Source organism: Penaeus monodon, chromosome 6, assembly GCF_015228065.2.
Source record: "Penaeus monodon isolate SGIC_2016 chromosome 6, NSTDA_Pmon_1, whole genome shotgun sequence".
NCBI classification, from domain to species: domain Eukaryota; kingdom Metazoa; phylum Arthropoda; class Malacostraca; order Decapoda; family Penaeidae; genus Penaeus; species Penaeus monodon.
Window position 1 is genome coordinate 44,138,435 of NC_051391.1, and position 20,742 is coordinate 44,159,176.

The 20,742-nt window shown below is 34.3% G+C and overlaps 2 protein-coding genes across 2 annotated transcripts; one reads left to right on the forward strand and one right to left on the reverse strand.

The window, feature by feature from the left end:
- Positions 1-2,533: 2,533 nt before the first annotated feature.
- LOC119574505 (transmembrane protein 126A-like) lies at positions 2,534-8,150 on the reverse strand. Its single transcript, XM_037921764.1, is given in 7 exon segments — positions 2,534-2,929; positions 3,097-3,219; positions 5,396-5,524; positions 5,675-5,846; positions 6,765-6,835; positions 6,838-6,878; positions 8,124-8,150. Coding segments are annotated over 6 exon segments (669 nt in total). The 5' UTR covers positions 6,877-6,878; positions 8,124-8,150; the 3' UTR covers positions 2,534-2,794.
- Positions 8,151-8,489: 339 nt separating this feature from the next.
- Positions 8,490-16,462, forward strand: LOC119574506. The gene is given in 5 exon segments (XM_037921765.1): positions 8,490-8,694; positions 10,810-11,042; positions 11,397-12,671; positions 12,673-15,753; positions 15,755-16,462. Coding segments are annotated over 4 exon segments (5,223 nt in total). The 5' UTR covers positions 8,490-8,694; positions 10,810-10,883.
- The last annotated feature ends 4,280 nt before the right edge of the window (positions 16,463-20,742 follow it).

Sequence of the window (20,742 nt, forward strand, 5' to 3'; positions counted from 1 at the left end):
CCCCACGAATGAACACTTGCCGGGGCGTTCTACTTGTTGTTCAACGTGTTCACCTGATACACTGTTCTCCCTGTCCTAACTCTCTGACACGGCAATTCGTAGTAAAACGGTGCTATGTTTGATAACATCGAATGTTGTTATCGGATTTGATGGTCCGAACTGACAAGTGACATACAAAAACGCACACTTGCAAAACCATGTATACACACTTACACGCATGAACACAAAAACATAAAAGTACATGCATACACTTTGTTCAGACACACACACACGTGTGCGCGCGCGTGTATAGTCAAACAGACGTGCTGTTCTCCATATAATAACGCTTGACTGATCTACTCCTTCGCACCTCCAAAGTCGTCCTGTCCTGTCTGTACCTACGGAGAACAAATCGCTAACCTTGGCTAACAGGTCTGCACATGTCAACCAAATCTGCATATATACACATAAGAATATACGAGAAACCCAGACGTATAGGACTGAGTCTGAAATGGCGATAAAGGACACCCAAATGTATTAGTTACGGAAGGAACGAGGAAAGAGACCGTCGCTTTGTTGCCTTGTTCAGGAAAATATGAATAAGGATGAATACGTAATGGAGAGAGAGGAGATGGGGAGAGAGAAAGAGAAAGGGAATAAGAGAGAAAGAGAAAGAGAGAGGGAGAGAGAGAGAGGGAGGGCATGAGGGAGTTAGAGAGAGAGAGAGAGAGAGAGAGAGAGAGAGAGAAGCTGCATACTGCTAAGGAGAAAGATATAAACGAGCTTACAGAAGCAGATAAGTGCAGTTAATAGAAAAATATGTAATATTACGATTTATATCGAGCGCCTTTTCGATGACATACTGAGTCATTCGCACACGTAACCTTGACTGAATAAGTAGAGTTAATTTTGACTCTGAACAGCCGGGGTCCAGTTCCCTTCCAACCAAGAGAAAATGCGAAGCCACGATATCAAAATCACAGTCCTCTTTTATTACCAGCATGATGATAAACAGACTGCTATATACCACCATTTTTTTCATATTGTAATGATAATATCAACGATCCACATGAAGTAAATAAGAGCCAGGGAGCAAGGGAGGGAGGGACCGGGGCGGGGAAACCGAAACATCTGTGCCCCGCGAGCCAGCTGCGGTGGTGTCCCAAAGCATCCAGCGATGATCTGTCGCATTGTTAAAGTCATCAAAAAACACGTTAATGAGACGTTACCTCTACAATACATTTGGATCTCCATTTGAATTGTGTACTCATAAAAAAACGGTTTCCGAAGTTACTTTAATCACAAGGGTGACGTTACGCTATATCTTTATGACTGAACCTTCACCTACATCTGAACACTTGCGTTCCCAACGTGACCCAGTGCGGGATGTAGGTAAAGGTCTCACGCATTAGTCTCTTCACGCTTATTATTCTTGGCTTACTTTACGTGGAAAATACGCCCCTCTTATCTTATATTCCTATACTTGTGATACAGGAGAGAGAGAGAGAGAGAGAGAGAGAGAGAGAGAGAGATAGAGAGAGAGAAGAGAGAGAGAGAGAGAGAGAGAGAGGAGAGAGAGAGGGGGGGGGGGTAGAGGGAAGGAGAGGGGGAGTTAGGGAGAGAGAGAGAGAGAGAGAAGGAGAGAGAGAGAGAGAGAGAGAGAGAGAGAGAGAGAGAGAGAGAGAGAGAGAGAGAGAGAGAGAGAGAGAGAGAGAGAGAGAGAGAGAGAGAGAGAGAGAGAGAGAGAGTTACACAAATCAAAGAGACATATCCTCCAAACAAAGAAACGACAAATAATGCAGAATCTGTAAAACAGACATTACAAAATAAGAGAGAGAGAGAGAGTGAAAGAGTGAGAGGGAGAAAGAGAGAGAGAGAGAGAGAGAGAGAGAGAGAGAGAGAGAGAGAGAGAGAGAGAGAGAGAGGAGAGAGAGAGAGAGAGAAGAGTAGAGAGAGGAGAGGAGGGGGGGGAGAGAGAGAGAGGAGGAGAGAGAGAGGAGGAGAGAGGGGGAGGAGAGGAAGGAGGAGTTAGAGAGAGAGAGAGAGAGAGAGAGAGAGAGAGAGAGAGAGGAGAGAGAGAAGGAGAGAGAGAGAGGAGAAGGAGGAGGAGAGAGAGAGAGGAAAGAGAGAGAGAGAGAGAGAGAGAGAGAAGAGAGAGGAGAGAGAGAGAGAGAGAGAGAGAGAGAGAGAGAGAGAGAGAGAGAGAGAGAGAGAGAAAGATTGTGAGAAACAACAAAACATATAATGGATTCACTAACAAACACAACGATAATGTAATATTGTATTTATATCATCTTTGTACTGCACCAGTACTGTTGCGGAAACATACTATTGCACAACTACAAGCAATATTGTCAGTATGTATGACCAATAATTCCAGATCCTCTATATGAACTTTAAAGAACTGTTTTATATAATATTGCACTGGTATAACTAAAGCTTAAAGTATATTTCTCATTTTTTATTTCATGTCCTTTACATAGTTCTCTCAAATTCTGTATTGGTTATGAAGCCTGTGATTGTCAAAAGGCATTTGTGAAAGAAAAAATTTAAACACATAAGAATAAATACTTTGTTATACATTATATTTACAAAAAATATACAGCATAAATATTTAACAAAATGTGTGGTGGGTATTCCTTTATACTTTATCATATTATAAAAAATAACAAAGTATGCACTGTACTATACCTGAAAACAATTTCTTCAAACAGAATACCCAAAATCTGTTCATAGTAAGACAAGATCAATAGAACTCCTCCTCCTTACTCCTGCACAATGCATTTTATACGAATCTCTCCATACATCTTTTAACTCAGAAATCAGAATCCTCCTTTTCTTTTTGCTCCTTATGGTACTTCGTGACAACTTCCTCCATGTGAGAAAGCTTTGACATGACGGTAAAGAGGTTATGAGCTTCCCAGTGGGTCCAAAGCATGCCGGCTGCTAGCTGTAAATGGCCAAAAAGTGACAAATAAGCTTAATACTTAACATATCTTTTGATTCAAACACACACACACACGCATACATAAATATATTATCTATTCTATCATGAAAATAATATCATTCAACATTCAATGTATATATTGCAATGTAAAATACTTTTTAAAATCTCACCTGTATTCCAGCTAATACATAAAGCTTTGACATTACTGGTCTTGTCATTTTGATAAATTCTTTCAATAATGCTTTGGGCTGTGATATCTCTGGCAGGGGATAAGTGTACAATCTTGCTGCAAACTGAAACAAATACATAATAGTCAGAACTGCAGCAAATTGAGAAAATGAAATTAAAAAGGGGGGAGGACAGAGGAAGAGGGGGAGGAAAGGGGGGGAAAATGAGGGGGAGGGAAAGTGACAGAGAGAGAGAGGCAAAGAAATAAGAGAAAAAGGAGAAGAAAGCAAGAGAAACAGAGAGAGAAAGGAGAATATGCACACACACACACACCACCACACACACACACACACACACACACACACACACACACACACATACACACACACACACACACAACACCACACACACACACATAAATATATGTATATATATGTAGGTTTTTTTTTTTATGTTGTGTGTGTGTGTGGTGTGTGTTGTGGTGTGTGTGTGGTGTGTGTGTGTGTGTGTGTGTGTGGTGTGTGTGTGTTTTTTTTTGTGTGGGGGGTGGGGTGGGGGGGGTGAGGGGGGATGAGGGGAGAGAGTGAGGAGGATAATAAAATGAAAAGATATATAATAATAATGATATATATCTTAATGATGACTATATATATATATATATATATAATAAAAAGTGAGGATGGAAGGACAGAGGAAGGGGGAAAAATAGGGGGGAAATGAGAGCGAGAGGGACTGAGAGAGAGAGACAGAGAAATAGAGAAAAAAAAGGAGAAGAAATAAAGAAAACAGATGGAGAAAGGAGAATATATAAATACATACATGTATATATATATGTATATTATATATTAAATATATATATATATATATTATATATATATATATATGATAATATACATATATAATGTATATATATATATATATTATATATATATATAAATATATATATTATATATATATATAATATATATATATACATATATAATATATATTAAAAATCTATATATATAGTATATATATATATACAAATTATATATATATATATACATATATAATATATACATATATATATTATATATACACACCAACACACACACCACACAACAACACCACACACACACACACAACACACACACACACCACAACACACATATACACCAGATATTAATAGATACATTTATATATATATATAATATATATATATATATATATATATATATATATATATATATATATATATATATATTTTATATATATATATAGACACACAATAAAAAAAATATATATATATATTATATTAATTATCATATATATATAATATTAATATATATATATATTATATAATATAATATTATATATATATATATATATATATATATATATATATATATATATATATATATTTTATATATATATTATATATATATATATATGTATGATATATGATATATATATATATATATATATATAATATGGGGGCCGCGGTGGCCGAATGGTTAGAGCGTCGGACTCAAGACTGTCACGACGGCAATCTGAGTTCGAGGGTTCGAGTCACCGGCCGGCGCGCTGTTTCCCTTGGGCAAGGAACTTCACCTCGATTGCCTGCCTAGCCACTGGGTGGCCAAGGCAGCTCAAGTCAGTGCCGGGTAAATAGAGATGGTGACTCGATAAAAACACCGGGCGGAAGGCAATGGCAAACCACCGCTCTAAATTGCTAAGAAAAAATCATGAAAGCCCATGATCGTCAAGGCCGCGTTGGCCAAATGGTTAGAGCGTCGGACTCAACACTGTCACGACGGCAATCCGAATTCGAGGGTTCGAGTCACCGACCGCCGCGTTGTTCCCTTGAGCAAGGAACTTCACCTTGATTGCCTACCTAGCCACTGGGTGGCCAAGCCAGCCCAAGTCAAAGTGCTGGTCCCAAGCCCGGATAAATAGAGAGAATGATGACCTAAAAAGGTAACACCGGCACTCTCCGTGGAAAGGAACTGGGGACCCTACCACGTACTCACTCCAAGAGCATCACAACATGAAAACTACAATTAAGTATCATGCTATGACCACGGCGGCTCAGACATGAACCTACCTTAAAAAGAAGATATATATATATATATATATATATATATATATATATATATATGTATGTATATATATTATATATATATATATATATATATATATATAATATATATATATATATATATATATATATATATATATATATATATAAACACATATATATGTATGTATATATACCTTTTTTTCTTCTTTCCTGATGAGATTTAATTAAAATCAGACACCAACCTGAAAGGAAGCTAGAGGTGCTAATACCATAGGGTATATGAAGCCAGCAAAGAGCTGAATGCCCCCAGCTCTAAGTTCTAAACAAACTGGACACTGAAATTTCTGCAGCAGCAAGGGACGCTGAACAAACTGAAATGTGAGGGAATAACAGAAAAGGTTAGTATATTTCAATTTGACTGTCTTAAAATTACTCACATTCCATTACTATTATATCACATCTTTTCTCTTTTTAAGTGAAAATCTCTTTTAATACAATACATAACAGATGGATATGCTCACGTGATGATGCATAAGTGTGCCAACCAAAGGTGGCAGGACTACCACAGGGATGAAACTAGCAACAAAGGCATGGTGACGCAGCTTGAGGGCCTTTCTGTAGTGAGCGTTAATGTATGCAGCTGTGCAGCTTCCTAATGCTGATATGGCATATGGAAAGTTCTTCAGTGCAAATCTACAATAAATCAAAGTAGGTATATGTACTTATGGATGCTAGTTTATAAATCAATACACGTGAACAAAGATATTATTAGTTTTCACTTGCTGTATTAACTTTCTCTTACAAAGAAAGTTTTAAATAAGCTTCAGTGTTATTTTCCTCATGGGCCATGAGACCCATCTTTCTAGCATGGCTGCAAGATAATTAATTTTGGCTGAAAAATGTGCTGGTCCCAAGCCTGGATAAATAGAGACAATGATTATCTAAAAGGTACCACCGGCACTCTCCGTGGAAAGGAACTGGGGACCCTACCATGTACTCACTCCAAGAGCATCACAACATGAAAACTACAATTAAGTATGATGCTGTGACCACGGCGGCTCAGACATGAACCTACCATTAAAAGAAGAATGCATAATGCTAGAAAATATATTTTTTATATGCATACATATTAGATGTGAGTACATACACACCCACACCTAAACCTACATCTATATATATATATATATATATATATATATATATATATATATATATATAATATATATATATATATATATATATATATATATATATATATATATATATATATATATATAACAAAAAGACTCAAATCACATACAAAAAAACAACATAAATAAATAAATAAATAATAATAAGAAAAAGAAGGAAAAATTATGGATAGCTTCTTGAATATATTTTATTCCCCTGAAGCAAGGAATATGAAATAGCAATCCAAACAAACTTAATATGAATTGTTAATGTACCATAATCATTATTGAAATGAACAAATTTCAGTAAATCTAAATTCACAAATTTCTACATTCACACAGTATTTTTTTTTTTTTTTCAGTAATACACAATTGTTCATAATCAAAAGTATAACATTCATCATTTACACAAATTATCAGATTCGAGTATCTTTATACTTACACATCTGATGATGGTTTCCATTCCTTTATAAATCTATAAGCTTCCTCCAAATCTTCTAACTCACTGTGTGTTTTTGTGTTTGAGTTTTATATGCCTTCAGTCCACTATCCATTTCTGGAAAATAAAAAGCATAACACATTATCTTTTCCTCTATTTTTTGTACAACGTTAACAGCTTATAAAGATAATAACTTCAAATATCACTCTTACTGAACATACATGAGGAGAGCTTATTGGTCTTTCCTGGAGCACAGCAGATGTAAGCCCTGGTATTACTTTTTGCACCCTATTCTGACCAATTATGGTATTGTCAAATATGGAAACAGTTCAACTTCTATCTTGCCAAAATACAGGTAATGTAGTTTTGCCTGCCATAGGCAAAGTCATGTTGATTGTTTAAGGCTAGGCCTATGCCACTATCATGGCATAAATAAAAACAAATAAAAACAAATAACAATAAAAATAAATAAAAACAAAGCCAGGTTCTAATGCACCCTTGATATACCATCAGGGGGTGATATACACTATAAAAATGCACAACTTTTCTTTATTACTTTGTTGCAAAAAAATAATTGTGATAAAGAATCAACAATGAAAATAATAAATACAATTACTTGGCTGTTAAAGACATTAGTCCATCACTAAATGAGAAATTCTATCTATCAAAAGTGCTAGATACTTAGATACTGTGTATGTATGTGTGATTGTGTGATTGTGTGATGGTGTGATGGTGTGTGTGTGTGTGTGTGTGTGTGTGTGTGTGTGTGTGTGTGTGTGTGTGTGTGTGTGTGTGTGTGTGTGTGTGTGTGTGTGTGTGTGTGTGTGTAGGCAGACGACATGCTTTTTCATATAATAATGCTTGATGTGTGTGTGTTGTGTGTGTGTGTGTGTGTGTGTGTGTGTGTGTGTGTGTGTGTGTGTGTGTGTGTGTTGTGTGTGTGTATGTGTATGTGTATGTGTATGTGTATGTGTATGTGTATGTATACACATAACCTGCAACTGCAGCACATTACATTTATTTCTGATTTAAATAGCAGTTGCCCAAAGCATAAGAATTACAAAATATTAACCTAGTAACAGTAATAGGGAAAAACTCGGCAATTATTAGCAAACGAGGTGCGAGAGATAATATCCTACAAATACACATCATGCTTACTTAATAACTAATTTTTAACACTCAAAATCTACACTCAAGACCGACAGCGACAGGAGTTTAAAGAATATTTACAACCATGAGGTATTTAAACAAGGATATTTCTTCTTCTTCTTCTTTCTTATTTTATAGGGTTTTAGACTTCTTATGTCTATATTCCCTGGATCAAAACAAAATTTCAAAAACAAGAAAATGTAATAATGTTACCGGCCAATGTTTACACCTTTGCTCGTGGACCTTTACGTGCAGGTTATGTAAAACAGATATATAATTTATTTTTACTGTTTATTGTATATTGTAATATGGATATTTTATAAAAACATTTTATGGAATCTAATTATGAAAAATTGTAAACAAATCAAATTTTAAGTTATCCAATGTAAAATAGCAAATCAATTTTGCGATCTGGATATAAAACTCTTGGTTAGAACTGTTCGATCTATGTTTTTTAAACTTAAGATCGCCGTCTTGAAATCGTTACACTTAGCATTTAATTGATACAAACAGACACCCAGCACCATGTAATATGAATCACAATTGGGTAATTACCAACCGTCTTCCACAAGTCTCGTGAGATGAGAGTAGGGCAGACACGAATTCAAAGTCACGGCAACGCTATCGGACGAGGAAGGCGAAATACCAGACAGTGTTTACAACAACAAGTGAGAATTGTCAAGTCCGGGAGTTATGGAAATCTTCATTATTAGCTTCAAGTTTAGTGTGATGTGACGATAAAGTTTGTCTTTAACTGCGTTTTCACAGTTGGTCCAAAGATATGGCAAGTACAATTGAACTGACTTGTTTGATTCTCTCTTTAAAAAAAAATACCGTTGTTAAGGGTGTGATGTTGACATACAGGTTTTATTGAATTGCTTATAACATGCTTTAAAGACTGGGAATTTGCTTAAAATTTTCATTGTAAAGATTTATAGTGGAGAACATGATATTTTTTTTGTTGTTTGACAACTCTAACTATCTCAGGCAATATAAATACTTTCAGATGAATAGTTTTGTGATGCTTATTTTCTATGGAAGTCCTGAGATTTAGAGTTCGCAACCCTCCATCTCATTCATCAGGTCGGGGGACATGAGGGAAATGGAGGCTTTTGGGTAGGGAAAGAACAAGGTCATGCAATATGTATGTCAGCTTGATATAACAGGTGAATAGATCAATAGAGGATAATTATAGAATAAAATATGCGATGTTATGACAGTATCATATATTTTATATCAGTTGTTTGCATGTTTGCATTGCATACTGTGTGTAAAGTGATTGCAATTACCTTTATGCCTAAATGCTCTATAGGGAAAGGGCCAGTAACCATTTTGTACATAAATTGTATTGGGAAAGTGTAAGACTGGTTATGTATTTGACAATAAACCTCCTGGGTGTCTTGTCATTCTGTATTCAGTATCACAGCCATATGAACAAATACAGGTCTAGACAAGCAATAAGACAACTGACATCAGACAAAAAGATACAGTTGTTGGTACAAGAAATAATCGGCAGACAGAAACAATAGTGCCACAAATAAAGGGTAAAGATTGCAGAAAACATCACTCACAGCCTGAGTCTAGTTGTGGCTCCCAAGTTTCAGCTCTACCTTGTCGTGAAGACAATATATCCCTGGAGGTGTTGTGGGGCATCAACCCTCCTTTGCCCAAAATGTTTTGTGAAGTGGAGTTGGGGCCTTTGTCTCAAGTGAGTGCAACTGTACGGTAAAGAATTATTGATTTAAAGAGGATTTTCATTGGTTAGTGCTTATTGGTAAATGGCATAACTAGGGCAGTTTTTTTATTTCCAATTTTCAGTAGAAATGTCACATATCAAATTATTCTTAGATTTCATCAGTCTGTTAGTTTTATGAACTGTATACCATGTAGGTGATGTTAGGGCCTTGTCATCCAAAAAAAAATTGATAATAGAATAGTGTAGGACATTCAACCTTAGTCCATTGTATATTATTTTTTTATCATAGCAGAAAAAAATCTTGATATTTAAAGATATATATATATATCTTCTTCTTCTTCTTCTTCTTCTTCTTCTTCTTCTTCTTTTCTTCTTCTTCTTCTTCTTCTTTTCTTCTTCTTCTTCTTCTTCTTCTTCTTCTCTTCTTCTTTTCTTTTCTCTTTCTTCTTCTTTTCTTTTTTCTTCTTTTCTTTTTTCTTCTTCTTTCTTCTTCTCATTCTTCTTCTTCTTCCTTCTTCTTCTTCTCATTCTTCATCTTTTCCTTCTTTCCTTCTTTTTCTCCTTTTCTTTCTTCTTCTTCTTCTTTTTTTACTATTAATACTTTCCTACATATTGATGAGTCAATTCCTTAAAGTGAAACCACAAAGAGTTTCGTTATGCGTTGACAGTATCCAAAATTACTGCAGGATATATTCAGTAATAAAAAGCTTGGACAAATGCCTTGTTTGATGGTACAGTAAATTACCAGAAAGGTCTACAAGCTCTTCTTCTTCTCTTTTTTGACTTATAGTAGTATTAAGACTATTTTAATATAATGTAGTAAGATATGCACAGAAAGTATATGAAATATGAGGAAAAGAAAAATTACAAAGAAAAATGAAATAGACCTCCAAATAATACCAGGTTAAAAACTTTTGATATTGTGCATACTTCAATAATAATGACACACAATTTTTGGAAATATTATTGAATTCTGTTACAAAGAATGCAGCTGAATGGTCACACAGTTTAATTAACTTGTTTTTGGTATCTGCACACTTGGTCTTTCAAATATATTCTGAGTACTGACAAAGTTTGCAATCTAGAAATGATATCCACATTTTGTAAATTCTACATTAATATTGAACTATGAAAGCTGTAGATGTTATGAGTCTTTTATTATTTCGTTAATATAATTAATAAAAATTTCTCTCCCCCAAACAGAATTATGACTAGTTTTCCTCAACATCACTTAATCAAGAATATTTATACCTAATATCACATAACTGAAAAGAAATATGGATGATTACAAGATTTTGCGCCAACTGGGCTCAGGGTCTTATGGCTCAGCTCATCTAGCGGTGCATGTTCCATCAGGGACAAAGTGTGTTGTTAAGGAAATTAAGATATCTCACATGTCACCCAAGGAGCTCCAGGAAGCCAGGCGTGAAGTTGAGGTATGCCATTTGATTTTTTTCTTCTCTCTCATATAAAGCCCTTGTACAAAAGTAACCAAATAACTCAATATATCAGCATTTACAACAGTTTCATTTCTTGATATAAAGATATATGAATGTGCAAAGAATTCATCAAAGAATCAGTGGCTTACTTCAGAAATAGCTTATATATATCAGATGTTATATAGAACAAATTTTGGCCAATTAAAGCTGTAGCTCACACCTTCAGTCTGAGCTAGGGCTTAAGAATCATGAATAAAAAAAAAGATAGATTATTAATCTGGATATGTAAACACTATTAAACATTATTCTTTTGATTTAAGATTGATATGATTTTCTATCTTTTAATTTCAGGTACTCTCAAGTTTATCCCACATTTACATAACTCAGTTTAGATACTCCTCAGAAGCTAATGGGAAATTATATATAGCGATGGACTATTGTGGTGGAGGAGACTTGCACACTTTGATAACCAAACGCAATGGAGTTCTTTTTCCAGAGGACAGAATACTTGACTGGTTTGTGCAACTCTGTTTAGCTGTTAAGTACATCCATGACAGAAGAATACTTCACCGTGACATAAAGTCACAGAACATATTTTTAACAGATGAAGGTAGAGTAAGACTTGGAGATTTTGGGATTGCAAAAGTCATGAATAGTACATCAGACCTGGCAAGGACATGCATTGGTACTCCATATTACCTTTCACCTGAAATGTGTGAAAACAAGCCCTACAATAATAAAAGTGATATCTGGGCTCTTGGATGTGTATTGTATGAAATGACAACATTGAAACATGCTTTTGAAGCCAGTAACATGAAGGCACTTATCCTAAAGATTATCAAGGGTGTCTACCAGCCAATCCCTCCCAGATACAGCCGTGATTTACGCATGCTTCATACACAGATTTTCCAGAGAGAACCACAGGCCAGACCTTCCATTTCGGTAATTCTTCGTAAACATTTCATCCTTAAGAGAGTGCCTCGTTTCATCTCAGGATGTGAAGAAGAGGATTTGATGGCTTCTCTGATGAAACGGAAAATGTCACTGCCTGCATCAGTACGCAGAGTTCCAGTTGTCAAGCGCCCCAAGGATGTTACCGATCCATCAGCAAAGTATGGAAGTAGCATGTGTGTGAATAAGAAAGCACCACATTTTTCCCCAGCAAAGGCAGGAGGAAAAAATACCCCAGGAGTCTCAGGAGCAGTTAGAAAATACCCTGCCTCTTCCAATATGAGGGTAGACAACTTGAAAAGAGGACATAGAATGAAGTGCCCCAGTGAAGACAACAAGCAATCTCCTGAACAGAAAAGTGTCCAGAAGAGATCCAAGTCAGTTCCCAGAGTCTTCAAGCAAAGCATACAGAAACCAAGTGTTCAGTGTTCTAAGAAAAAGAAACAACCTTCACCTTTAAAGCTAAAGCTGATGTTAGACAGTGCTGGATTTAAGAATAATGTAGAAAAGATGGGTACTCTGAAGTCAGGTGAAAGACCTAATGAAAGTTCAAGGCGGAGTTTGCAAAATTCTTTTGAAATGTCTGCAGCTTCTCATGCACAACCACAGAGTGAAGATAGAAAGTCAGATATTGTATCTTCAAATGCTGCATTGTCAGGTGATAATACAGACTCCAGATAGTGTAGAAGGAGCAGCTGCTAGTAGTGTTGATGAAGTGCTGAAGAAAATAAGAAAAGGCAAAATCTTGACTGAGAAAGAGGTGAAACAAAAGTTTAGTGTTCAAAGTGATAACAGCAACCAGACCTGTGAAGAAAGTTGCAAAGATAATGATGCATATATGAAAGCAGGTGAAGAGAAACAAGAAAAAACTCAGAAGGAGGTGAAAGAACTAACTAATAAAACCCTCAAGCAACAGAGTGAGCATGGCAGCGATGAGGACGAGGAAGAGTTTGCTTTTGATGTGCCAGCAGAAGAAGTGAGACGCCTCGTGCAGGAAAAAATGCAGAAATTGGTACAGGCAAGGGCACAGAAAATGAATAAAATGATTCGAGAGCGTCGCCAGTGGGCTTATCAAAGGGAAAAATTAATATCATCTTTAAAAAGTGAAAATGAAGACCCTGAATCATTGTCGTCTGCTGACGGTTATAGACCATCAAGTGGAAGTGACTTTGACTTGGATGAACAGCTAAAAACCTTTCAAGAGGACCATGATGAAAGTAAAAAGAAGCAGTCAGATGCAAATGCATATAGTAAAGAGTCCAAAGGAGAAAAGGAAGAAGAAGCACCAGAAAAACATACTCAAGATGAGAAATCTAAAGAAGAACTAATAAAAACAGTTGTTAAAAGAAAAGTAGAACCAGACTGTGATAAAGAAAAGGAGATCTCTCTTGATGACATTGAAGTTACAGTCATGAATGATGAAAAGACTGATGATGTTGCTTCTACTGCTAAGGAGGAAACAATAAAGAATAAACCAGTAACACAAGTAGAAAGTGAAAATACAATGCCCAATACCAGTCTGCAGCCTGAAGAAATAAAAAAAACTATGCCAGATGACGAATTTCAAGGTGTTAAAAAAGTTACAGATTCTCAGCAACTAGGTCTCACATCACCCAAATCAGGTCATGGAACACCAAACAGACGTGCAAGATGGGGCAGCATCAGAACTGCTGGACTTGAAAATTCCCCTTTGGAATCAACTGGCTCAGAAATGGAAAGCACATCCTCACAGGACATGGTTGTAGTGTTTTCAAAAGTCTCAGAACGTAAACAATGGGAAAAGGGCTGCAAAGATATAGTGAATGTGCTTGCAGAAGCTCAGATTATTGACAGTCCCATTTGTCAGAAAGTAAAGAAGAATGTGGCAGTGGTATCAAGTACAAAGGAAAGTGCTAATGTTAAAGAAAATATTAGCTTTCATAACAGTCCACAAAATGAATCCAAAAAGCCAAATGTAATGGGTTCTACATATACTTTGTGTTTGGATGCTGCACTAAGTAAAGCTGGAGATACACCAAGAAGACCAGTAACTGGGTTAAATGAGATTCCACAGTTCATGAAAGAGGAGACTTCAGCAAATGTGAATAATAATTTGAACAGTACATTTACAGTAGAAAAGGATGAAAGAAAGGTTACAAATGATGCGGATGCAACGCTCACTAAAAATATTACTCTGACACCTCAGGCTGTTGAAGCAAACAAGGACAACTTAAGTGGCACTTATGTTTTAGAAAGTACTCCTGTTTCAAAGCCAGTCATTAATCATGGTAGTGAAATCAACAAGAATATAGATTGCAAACTAGCTGTTGGAGATAAAGGATTAAATAAAGATGGTACATATGAACTAGAGAAGAAGTTAAAACCACTGCCTGTGTCACAGAGTGAAAAATATGAAGTGACAGTGCCAGTTGATACAGAAGTAAATGCCAAACCTTCCATAGTGCTGTCAAAAGGAGGCACTGGGAAGAAGACCAGGGGTGGACTCTTAGGAATGCTACGTTCTCACATGTCACCCAAACCAAGAAAGAGGCTGTCATCTCGCACCTCAAGTGATTCAAACATTTCTGAAAGTAGCAGCCAAGGAGATCTAGAGAGGAAAACAGTTCCTACTAATACCAAAGGTAGTGTAGATGATAATTCAAGTAAAACTATGAAATTGAAGACTGGCATTGTGGGAATTTTGCGAAGGCTTTCCTCCAAGCATGAAGACCACAAAGCTCCAAGTAAAGTTGTCTTAGGTAGTACAGTTGTGATGAGCTCAAAACTTGAGAATGCAGAAATCAAGGATATTGGAGAACAGCAAGAAATGAAGGAAGATAAGCCTGAGATTGTAATGGATCTAAAAAAAGAACAAGGAGAAGAATCCATAGCAGCAACTACAACTACAGATAATGTAAAGGAGTTGATTGAGGGAGATCATGATAAAGATACCAAAGAAAATGCTGATAATGATGAGCAGTTATTAACCCCCAAGAATGTAACCCTTGATAGTGATGAGAGCTTTTTCACCACATTTGCTGATAGTCCAGAGAGAGAAACCTTTAGCACTCCAAGGCATGACTCAGTTGAAAGGACACAGAACAAGTACATGAAGGCTCTGTTTATGAAGGACATCAAAATTGAATCTGATATGAAGGAGTTAGCAAAGGATGTTGATGCTCTTTTTTGTACTGCCTTAGAAACAAAGGATGAAGTTAATGCTGGGATGAAACTTCTTGAGAGTACAAGTGATTTTCTTCCTATTACAAATCCCAGCGACATATCTTTTGACAGTGGGGTAGATACACAGAAGACGAGCTTCACTTGTCAAACCAATAATATTGGCAATGACTCATCTCCTTTTAACATAAATGATTCCTGTGAATTTAGTCAGTGCTCAGGTCTCTCAGAAACTTCCAAAGAAAGACAAAATATCTCAAAGGATATTGATAATCATGAACTTCAAGGGCAGAAGACTTGTGAAGTGGTAGAAGAGAAGGACAATGCAAAAAATAATGAAAATGATAAGCCTATTACCTGTGACACTTTTGAAGAGTCTCAGCAGAGTGCAGCATGTATAGCTCATTCCTTAGTAAATGATATTATTGAAATTGCAAGACAAAGACTGGCACAAACAAAAGATACAAGGACACTCGTTACGGAAGATAGTAGTCTTATTTCTCATTCAGTAAGTGATAAAGATGAAGGTGCTATGATGGCCTCCATTAAGAATAAAGTTCATGAAATATTAATGAAGGAAAGTCCAAAACACATATGTAATGGGAAATGAGAAAGAGTCAAATGAAGGGGAGACTCAGCCAGTGCCAGCTTACACAGCCATCAGGAACAGTGAAGAGAAAGAACAAAAGGATATTGATACGAATATTGTTATCTCACATGCAATGATTCAAGAAGTGGAGTCAACAATATTGGATGTTTTACCACCCAAGAAGAAAGAGAAAGAAGTACCAGTGCATGAAAAGGAAGACAAACAGCCATATACACATTCTGTTAGGAAAAGGCCATCAACACTGCCAAACATCCGAAGTATCCCAGATATCTCGGACATTCCCCTCTTTTCATCCTTCAATTTTGCAAAAGATGTTCGTGAGGAAAGAAGGCCAAGCTTTAAAAGTTCTAGAAGAACAAGCAAAGAAGTCTGCAAGTGTAGGTGTTGGGAGGAGGATTTCCATGCCAGAAGTGAGTTAAACAGACCAGCCCGTCAGTGCTCTCACCGGAATGAGGAAGCCCTAGAATGCAACACTTCAGATGAAGAAATGGAGGATATGGCTAATCTGCGCGAATCCATGGAGCTCATCCTTTCTGCAGGAGAAGAGAGTAAAGAGCTGGGAAATCCATTAGCTACATTATCTGTAGCTCATTCAGAAGTTTGGCATTTAGGTATGATTTTATGTAATTTGATAAAGGTGAAATACTCAGTTAAAAAAGACAACGAATATTGGTGTCATATTAACAGTGTGCGTTGATTTGAGGCAAAATCTTTGATAATTTTTTACTTTACGAATTTTTTATCTTTTTCTGTTAGTAACTATAGCATGATTTCTTATTTGCTTTTCTGAAATTTTTAAAAAAAATGTTTTAGTTTTTCCCTTTCTACATGATTTTTTGTTTTATGTGGTTATTTTTTACAGATTTGATTTGCCGTTTTATTGGTGGGGGGGGTTTTTAGGGATGGATGAGGAGAAACGAGTGAGGGGACTTGCTGGGAATGGAACTTTTCATGAAAGGTTTGTTGTGTAAATAGCTGTTACTGATATGGATGCATATTTGAAAGGCATAAATTTTTTTGCTTTACTAATATCCAGTCCATGGTAATAATGTATGTAAGTGCATTTTGTAATCAGACCCCCACCTCCAAAGTAAGGAGATAATGAGTTATACTTTTATCCTTACCAATAGCATACCACCATCTAGACTCGGCCCAAGAACATGAGGGATGCGTCGTTGGTGAATCTGTGAGCCAAGTAGAAGAGATGCTGGGACCACAATACGCTCACTTGGCCCACGACGTCTACAGTTTGTGATTGAGATGCCGTCATCATAACTGAAATTTGGGGAAATACAGTTGTTTCGCTTTTTTTTTGGAAAATTTTTATTTTCTTTTTTCCCCCATGCATAAATTTTAAGACATTAAAATGAATTTAATATTTTCCTACGTGTATGTTATGTTTAATTCGGTTGAAATGTTGCTATTTTGCATAGCTTAATCTTGATCTTTACTTCTTGTGTTATTATGATTTTTGGAATGTAGATTACAAGTTTTACATAGTTTTTCAGATAAATACAACTTAATTTTTCATTATATTTATGAAGTATAGTATTTCTTTTTTGTTTTTGTTATACATTTTCCTTTACTTTTCCTTTTATCATATTTTGTTCATCTTTTTTTGCGGAAGTAGGCTACAGAACACCTGTATCAGTGTATATTTATATTTTCAGATACTCTTTTCCATCTAGTCATAGTGATTTTATGTAATATAAAAGTTTGTTTTTTGTAGTAAGCTTTTGGTTCTCATTTCTTGAATCTCCAGCTTATTTTATTTCTTTTATAGTTTTGGAAGAATGTGTCAAAAGTTTATTTCAGATTAGTTATTTGTTTATGATGATAATTTATGTGTTCATTTGAATACTTTTCATATGATGTATTTTTGTAAGGTTTATTCTATTATTTCAGTGTATTTAAGCACACCATTTGCTAAACAGAGCTTACTGTGAGTTTGTCTATTATAGATGAAAGATAGTGATTATTAAACACATCTTGTTAACTGTGTGAATGTTGGATGTATATTACCCCCAAAAATGGTACATGGGATCAGGTTAAGCTTGAGCAGACAGTGTTGGCTTGCATCAAAGCTTCCATATTCACTGGGTAATGCCATAGTGCTGTTAATGCTGCTATAACATAAGGAAAGCACAGAGGCCAAAGACAATAATCTCTAGTCATAAAGGCAGCTTCATTGGAAGTTGTGTGTCATGTGATTTTAAATCATTAACTTTGAATTTCATTTTGTAGCTTTCATATATTCCAGTGTTTTTTAGATATGCATGTAATCTTCTAAGAATCAGTATCATCAGTTTGCATTTTCATTGTAGTATTTAGTATGTCATTTGTAATAGACATAGTGAAAAGACTTTCAATGTGTGACAGTATGAAGAATGGGAGTATAAGCATTGTGAATGACTTTATATTGGCTTTATTCTCCTCTCTTTCTCTCTTTTCTTGATCTTTCTGTTTCTGCTTCCCATTTTGCATAATTTTTTCTTGCTTTATTCACACTTTTTTTTATCTCTCCCTCTCTCCATTCACTCCCTCTCCCTCCTGTCCGTGGCTCTCTCCCGTATTGTTTCTTCATAATAGTGTAATGTCTGTTCAGATTTCAATGTCATATAACTTTCATTGCAATAAAGTACATAAAATAACTATTATTGGGATTAGGTATGATATATGTCTTCTATCAAGATTCAGTGTAATCCATAATTTTTGTCAGGTTCAGGTTGGTAAGGTGTTTCATACCTGGAAAAGGGAAGCATGTTCACATTTTCTTGTGGTATCTTGACTTTTGAACAGCCTTCATATTCTTGAGTTTTTTTATAATCTCAACTTTTTGGCCTCCTCTTGGGCTTTTTAGTTGTTACACAAGATGTGCTCAACCAGTATTTCTCTCTATTCTTTTACCCCAAACATGTTGGCTTCCAAACCAAAAAGGAAAATTTAGGGATCAGAGTTGTATCTTGTGTTGATGTGCTGAGTGTTGCTTGTTTACTCAGGTATATATTGTTGTAATGTGAGGCCATGACATATGTATCCAGGAATGAAGAAGAGTTAGAAAAGAAATTTAGTATACTTTATAGCCAAATAATATTTAAAAATAGTTTTCCATTAGCTTATATAATTGTTTGACACATGCAGGGTTTTTTATATGATATTTCTAAAGCTACAAGATATTAAGAATGTGATGTGTTTCACTGATCTCCATTATTTTGAAAATTATAACATTTTGTTTCAGATGATAGATCTATGATGTATCTTTTTCCTAAACACAGTGTGTATAAATAAATAAGATATATAAATCCAGTATAAGAGATTTTTACAACAATCAGAGCTGTAGTAATATATGTTTCAGGTTTTTATTTCTGTGCAAGTGAATAAAGATTTTAAGCTTGTGTAAAAGATTTTTATTTGTCAGAGAGGGAATGATAAAGAAAAACTTGTAACCTCGGGTACACAAGATGACCACTAGTCTTATTTTCAATTTTATTTCCACCTAGGTCATTTTACAAGCATTCATGCACCCATGTATTCTGTTGCTCCATACTTCTATGTAGAAGTTCATCAACAGAAATATAAGTAAATGCAATACTTTGATAATAATTATAATAGTAACAATAATAATAATAATAATAATAATAATAATAATAATAATAATAATGATAATAGTGATAATAATAATATTAATGATAATAATAATGATATTAGAAATAGTAATTATAATGATAATGATAATAATAACAATAACAACAATGACAACAACAACCATAATAATTATGATAATGATAACCAAAAAATAATGGTAATAATAATAATAGTAATAGTAAAGATAATAATAATAATAGCAATAATAATAATAATTATAATGATAATAACTGATTATTTTATAATTATCATTATAATAAAATTAAAATATAATAATGAAATAAAAATAATAATAATAATAATTATTATTATTATTATTATTAATATGATCATTATTATTATTACATTGATAATAATAAAGATTGTTAATGTTATAATAATAATAATCATAATAATAATAATAATGATAATGATTATAATAATGGTAATGATAATGACCATACTAATTACAATAATAATATAATAATATAGAAATAATAGTAACAATAATATAATAATGTGATAATAATAATGATGATAATAAGAAGAACAATAATGATAATAAGAACAATAATGATAATTACTATTATTATTATTATTATTATTATTTTTTTTTTTTATTTTTATTATTATTATTATTATATTACTATTATTATTATAGTAATAATGATAATAGTAATGGTAATAGTAATAATAATAATGGTAATAATGATGCTAATGATAGTAACAATAATAATGATAATAATAAGAATGATAAGGATAAAAAATAACAGTGATGATAATGATAACAATAATAGTAATAATAGTAATGGTAATGATAATGATAATGATAATAATGATAATAATAATTATAATGATAATGATAATAATGGTAGTAATAATAATGATAATAATAATAATAATAATGATAACAACAACAAAAACAACAACAACAACAACAACAACAACAATAATAAAAGTAATAGAAACTATGATCATAACAACAACAACAACAACAACAACAACAACAACAGCAATAATGATAATGATAATACATTTGATAATAGTAATAATTATGATAATGATAATGATGATCATCACCATAATTACAGTAATAAAGGTAATGATAATAACAAAAATAACAACAAAAGTAACAGTGATGAGAATAATGATAATAACGAAAAAGATATAATAATATTTACTCGAGAAATCATTTGATATAAAATGGTAACCCCGCGACTTCACTGTGATGTGTTATGTCAAATGTGTCTAAAGTAAACGATTCTGTGGTCGATCTTCAGATTATTTACACTGTATCATATCTAACATCCAAACAATGCTCTTGGATATTATTACAACGAACGTAGTTGTAGA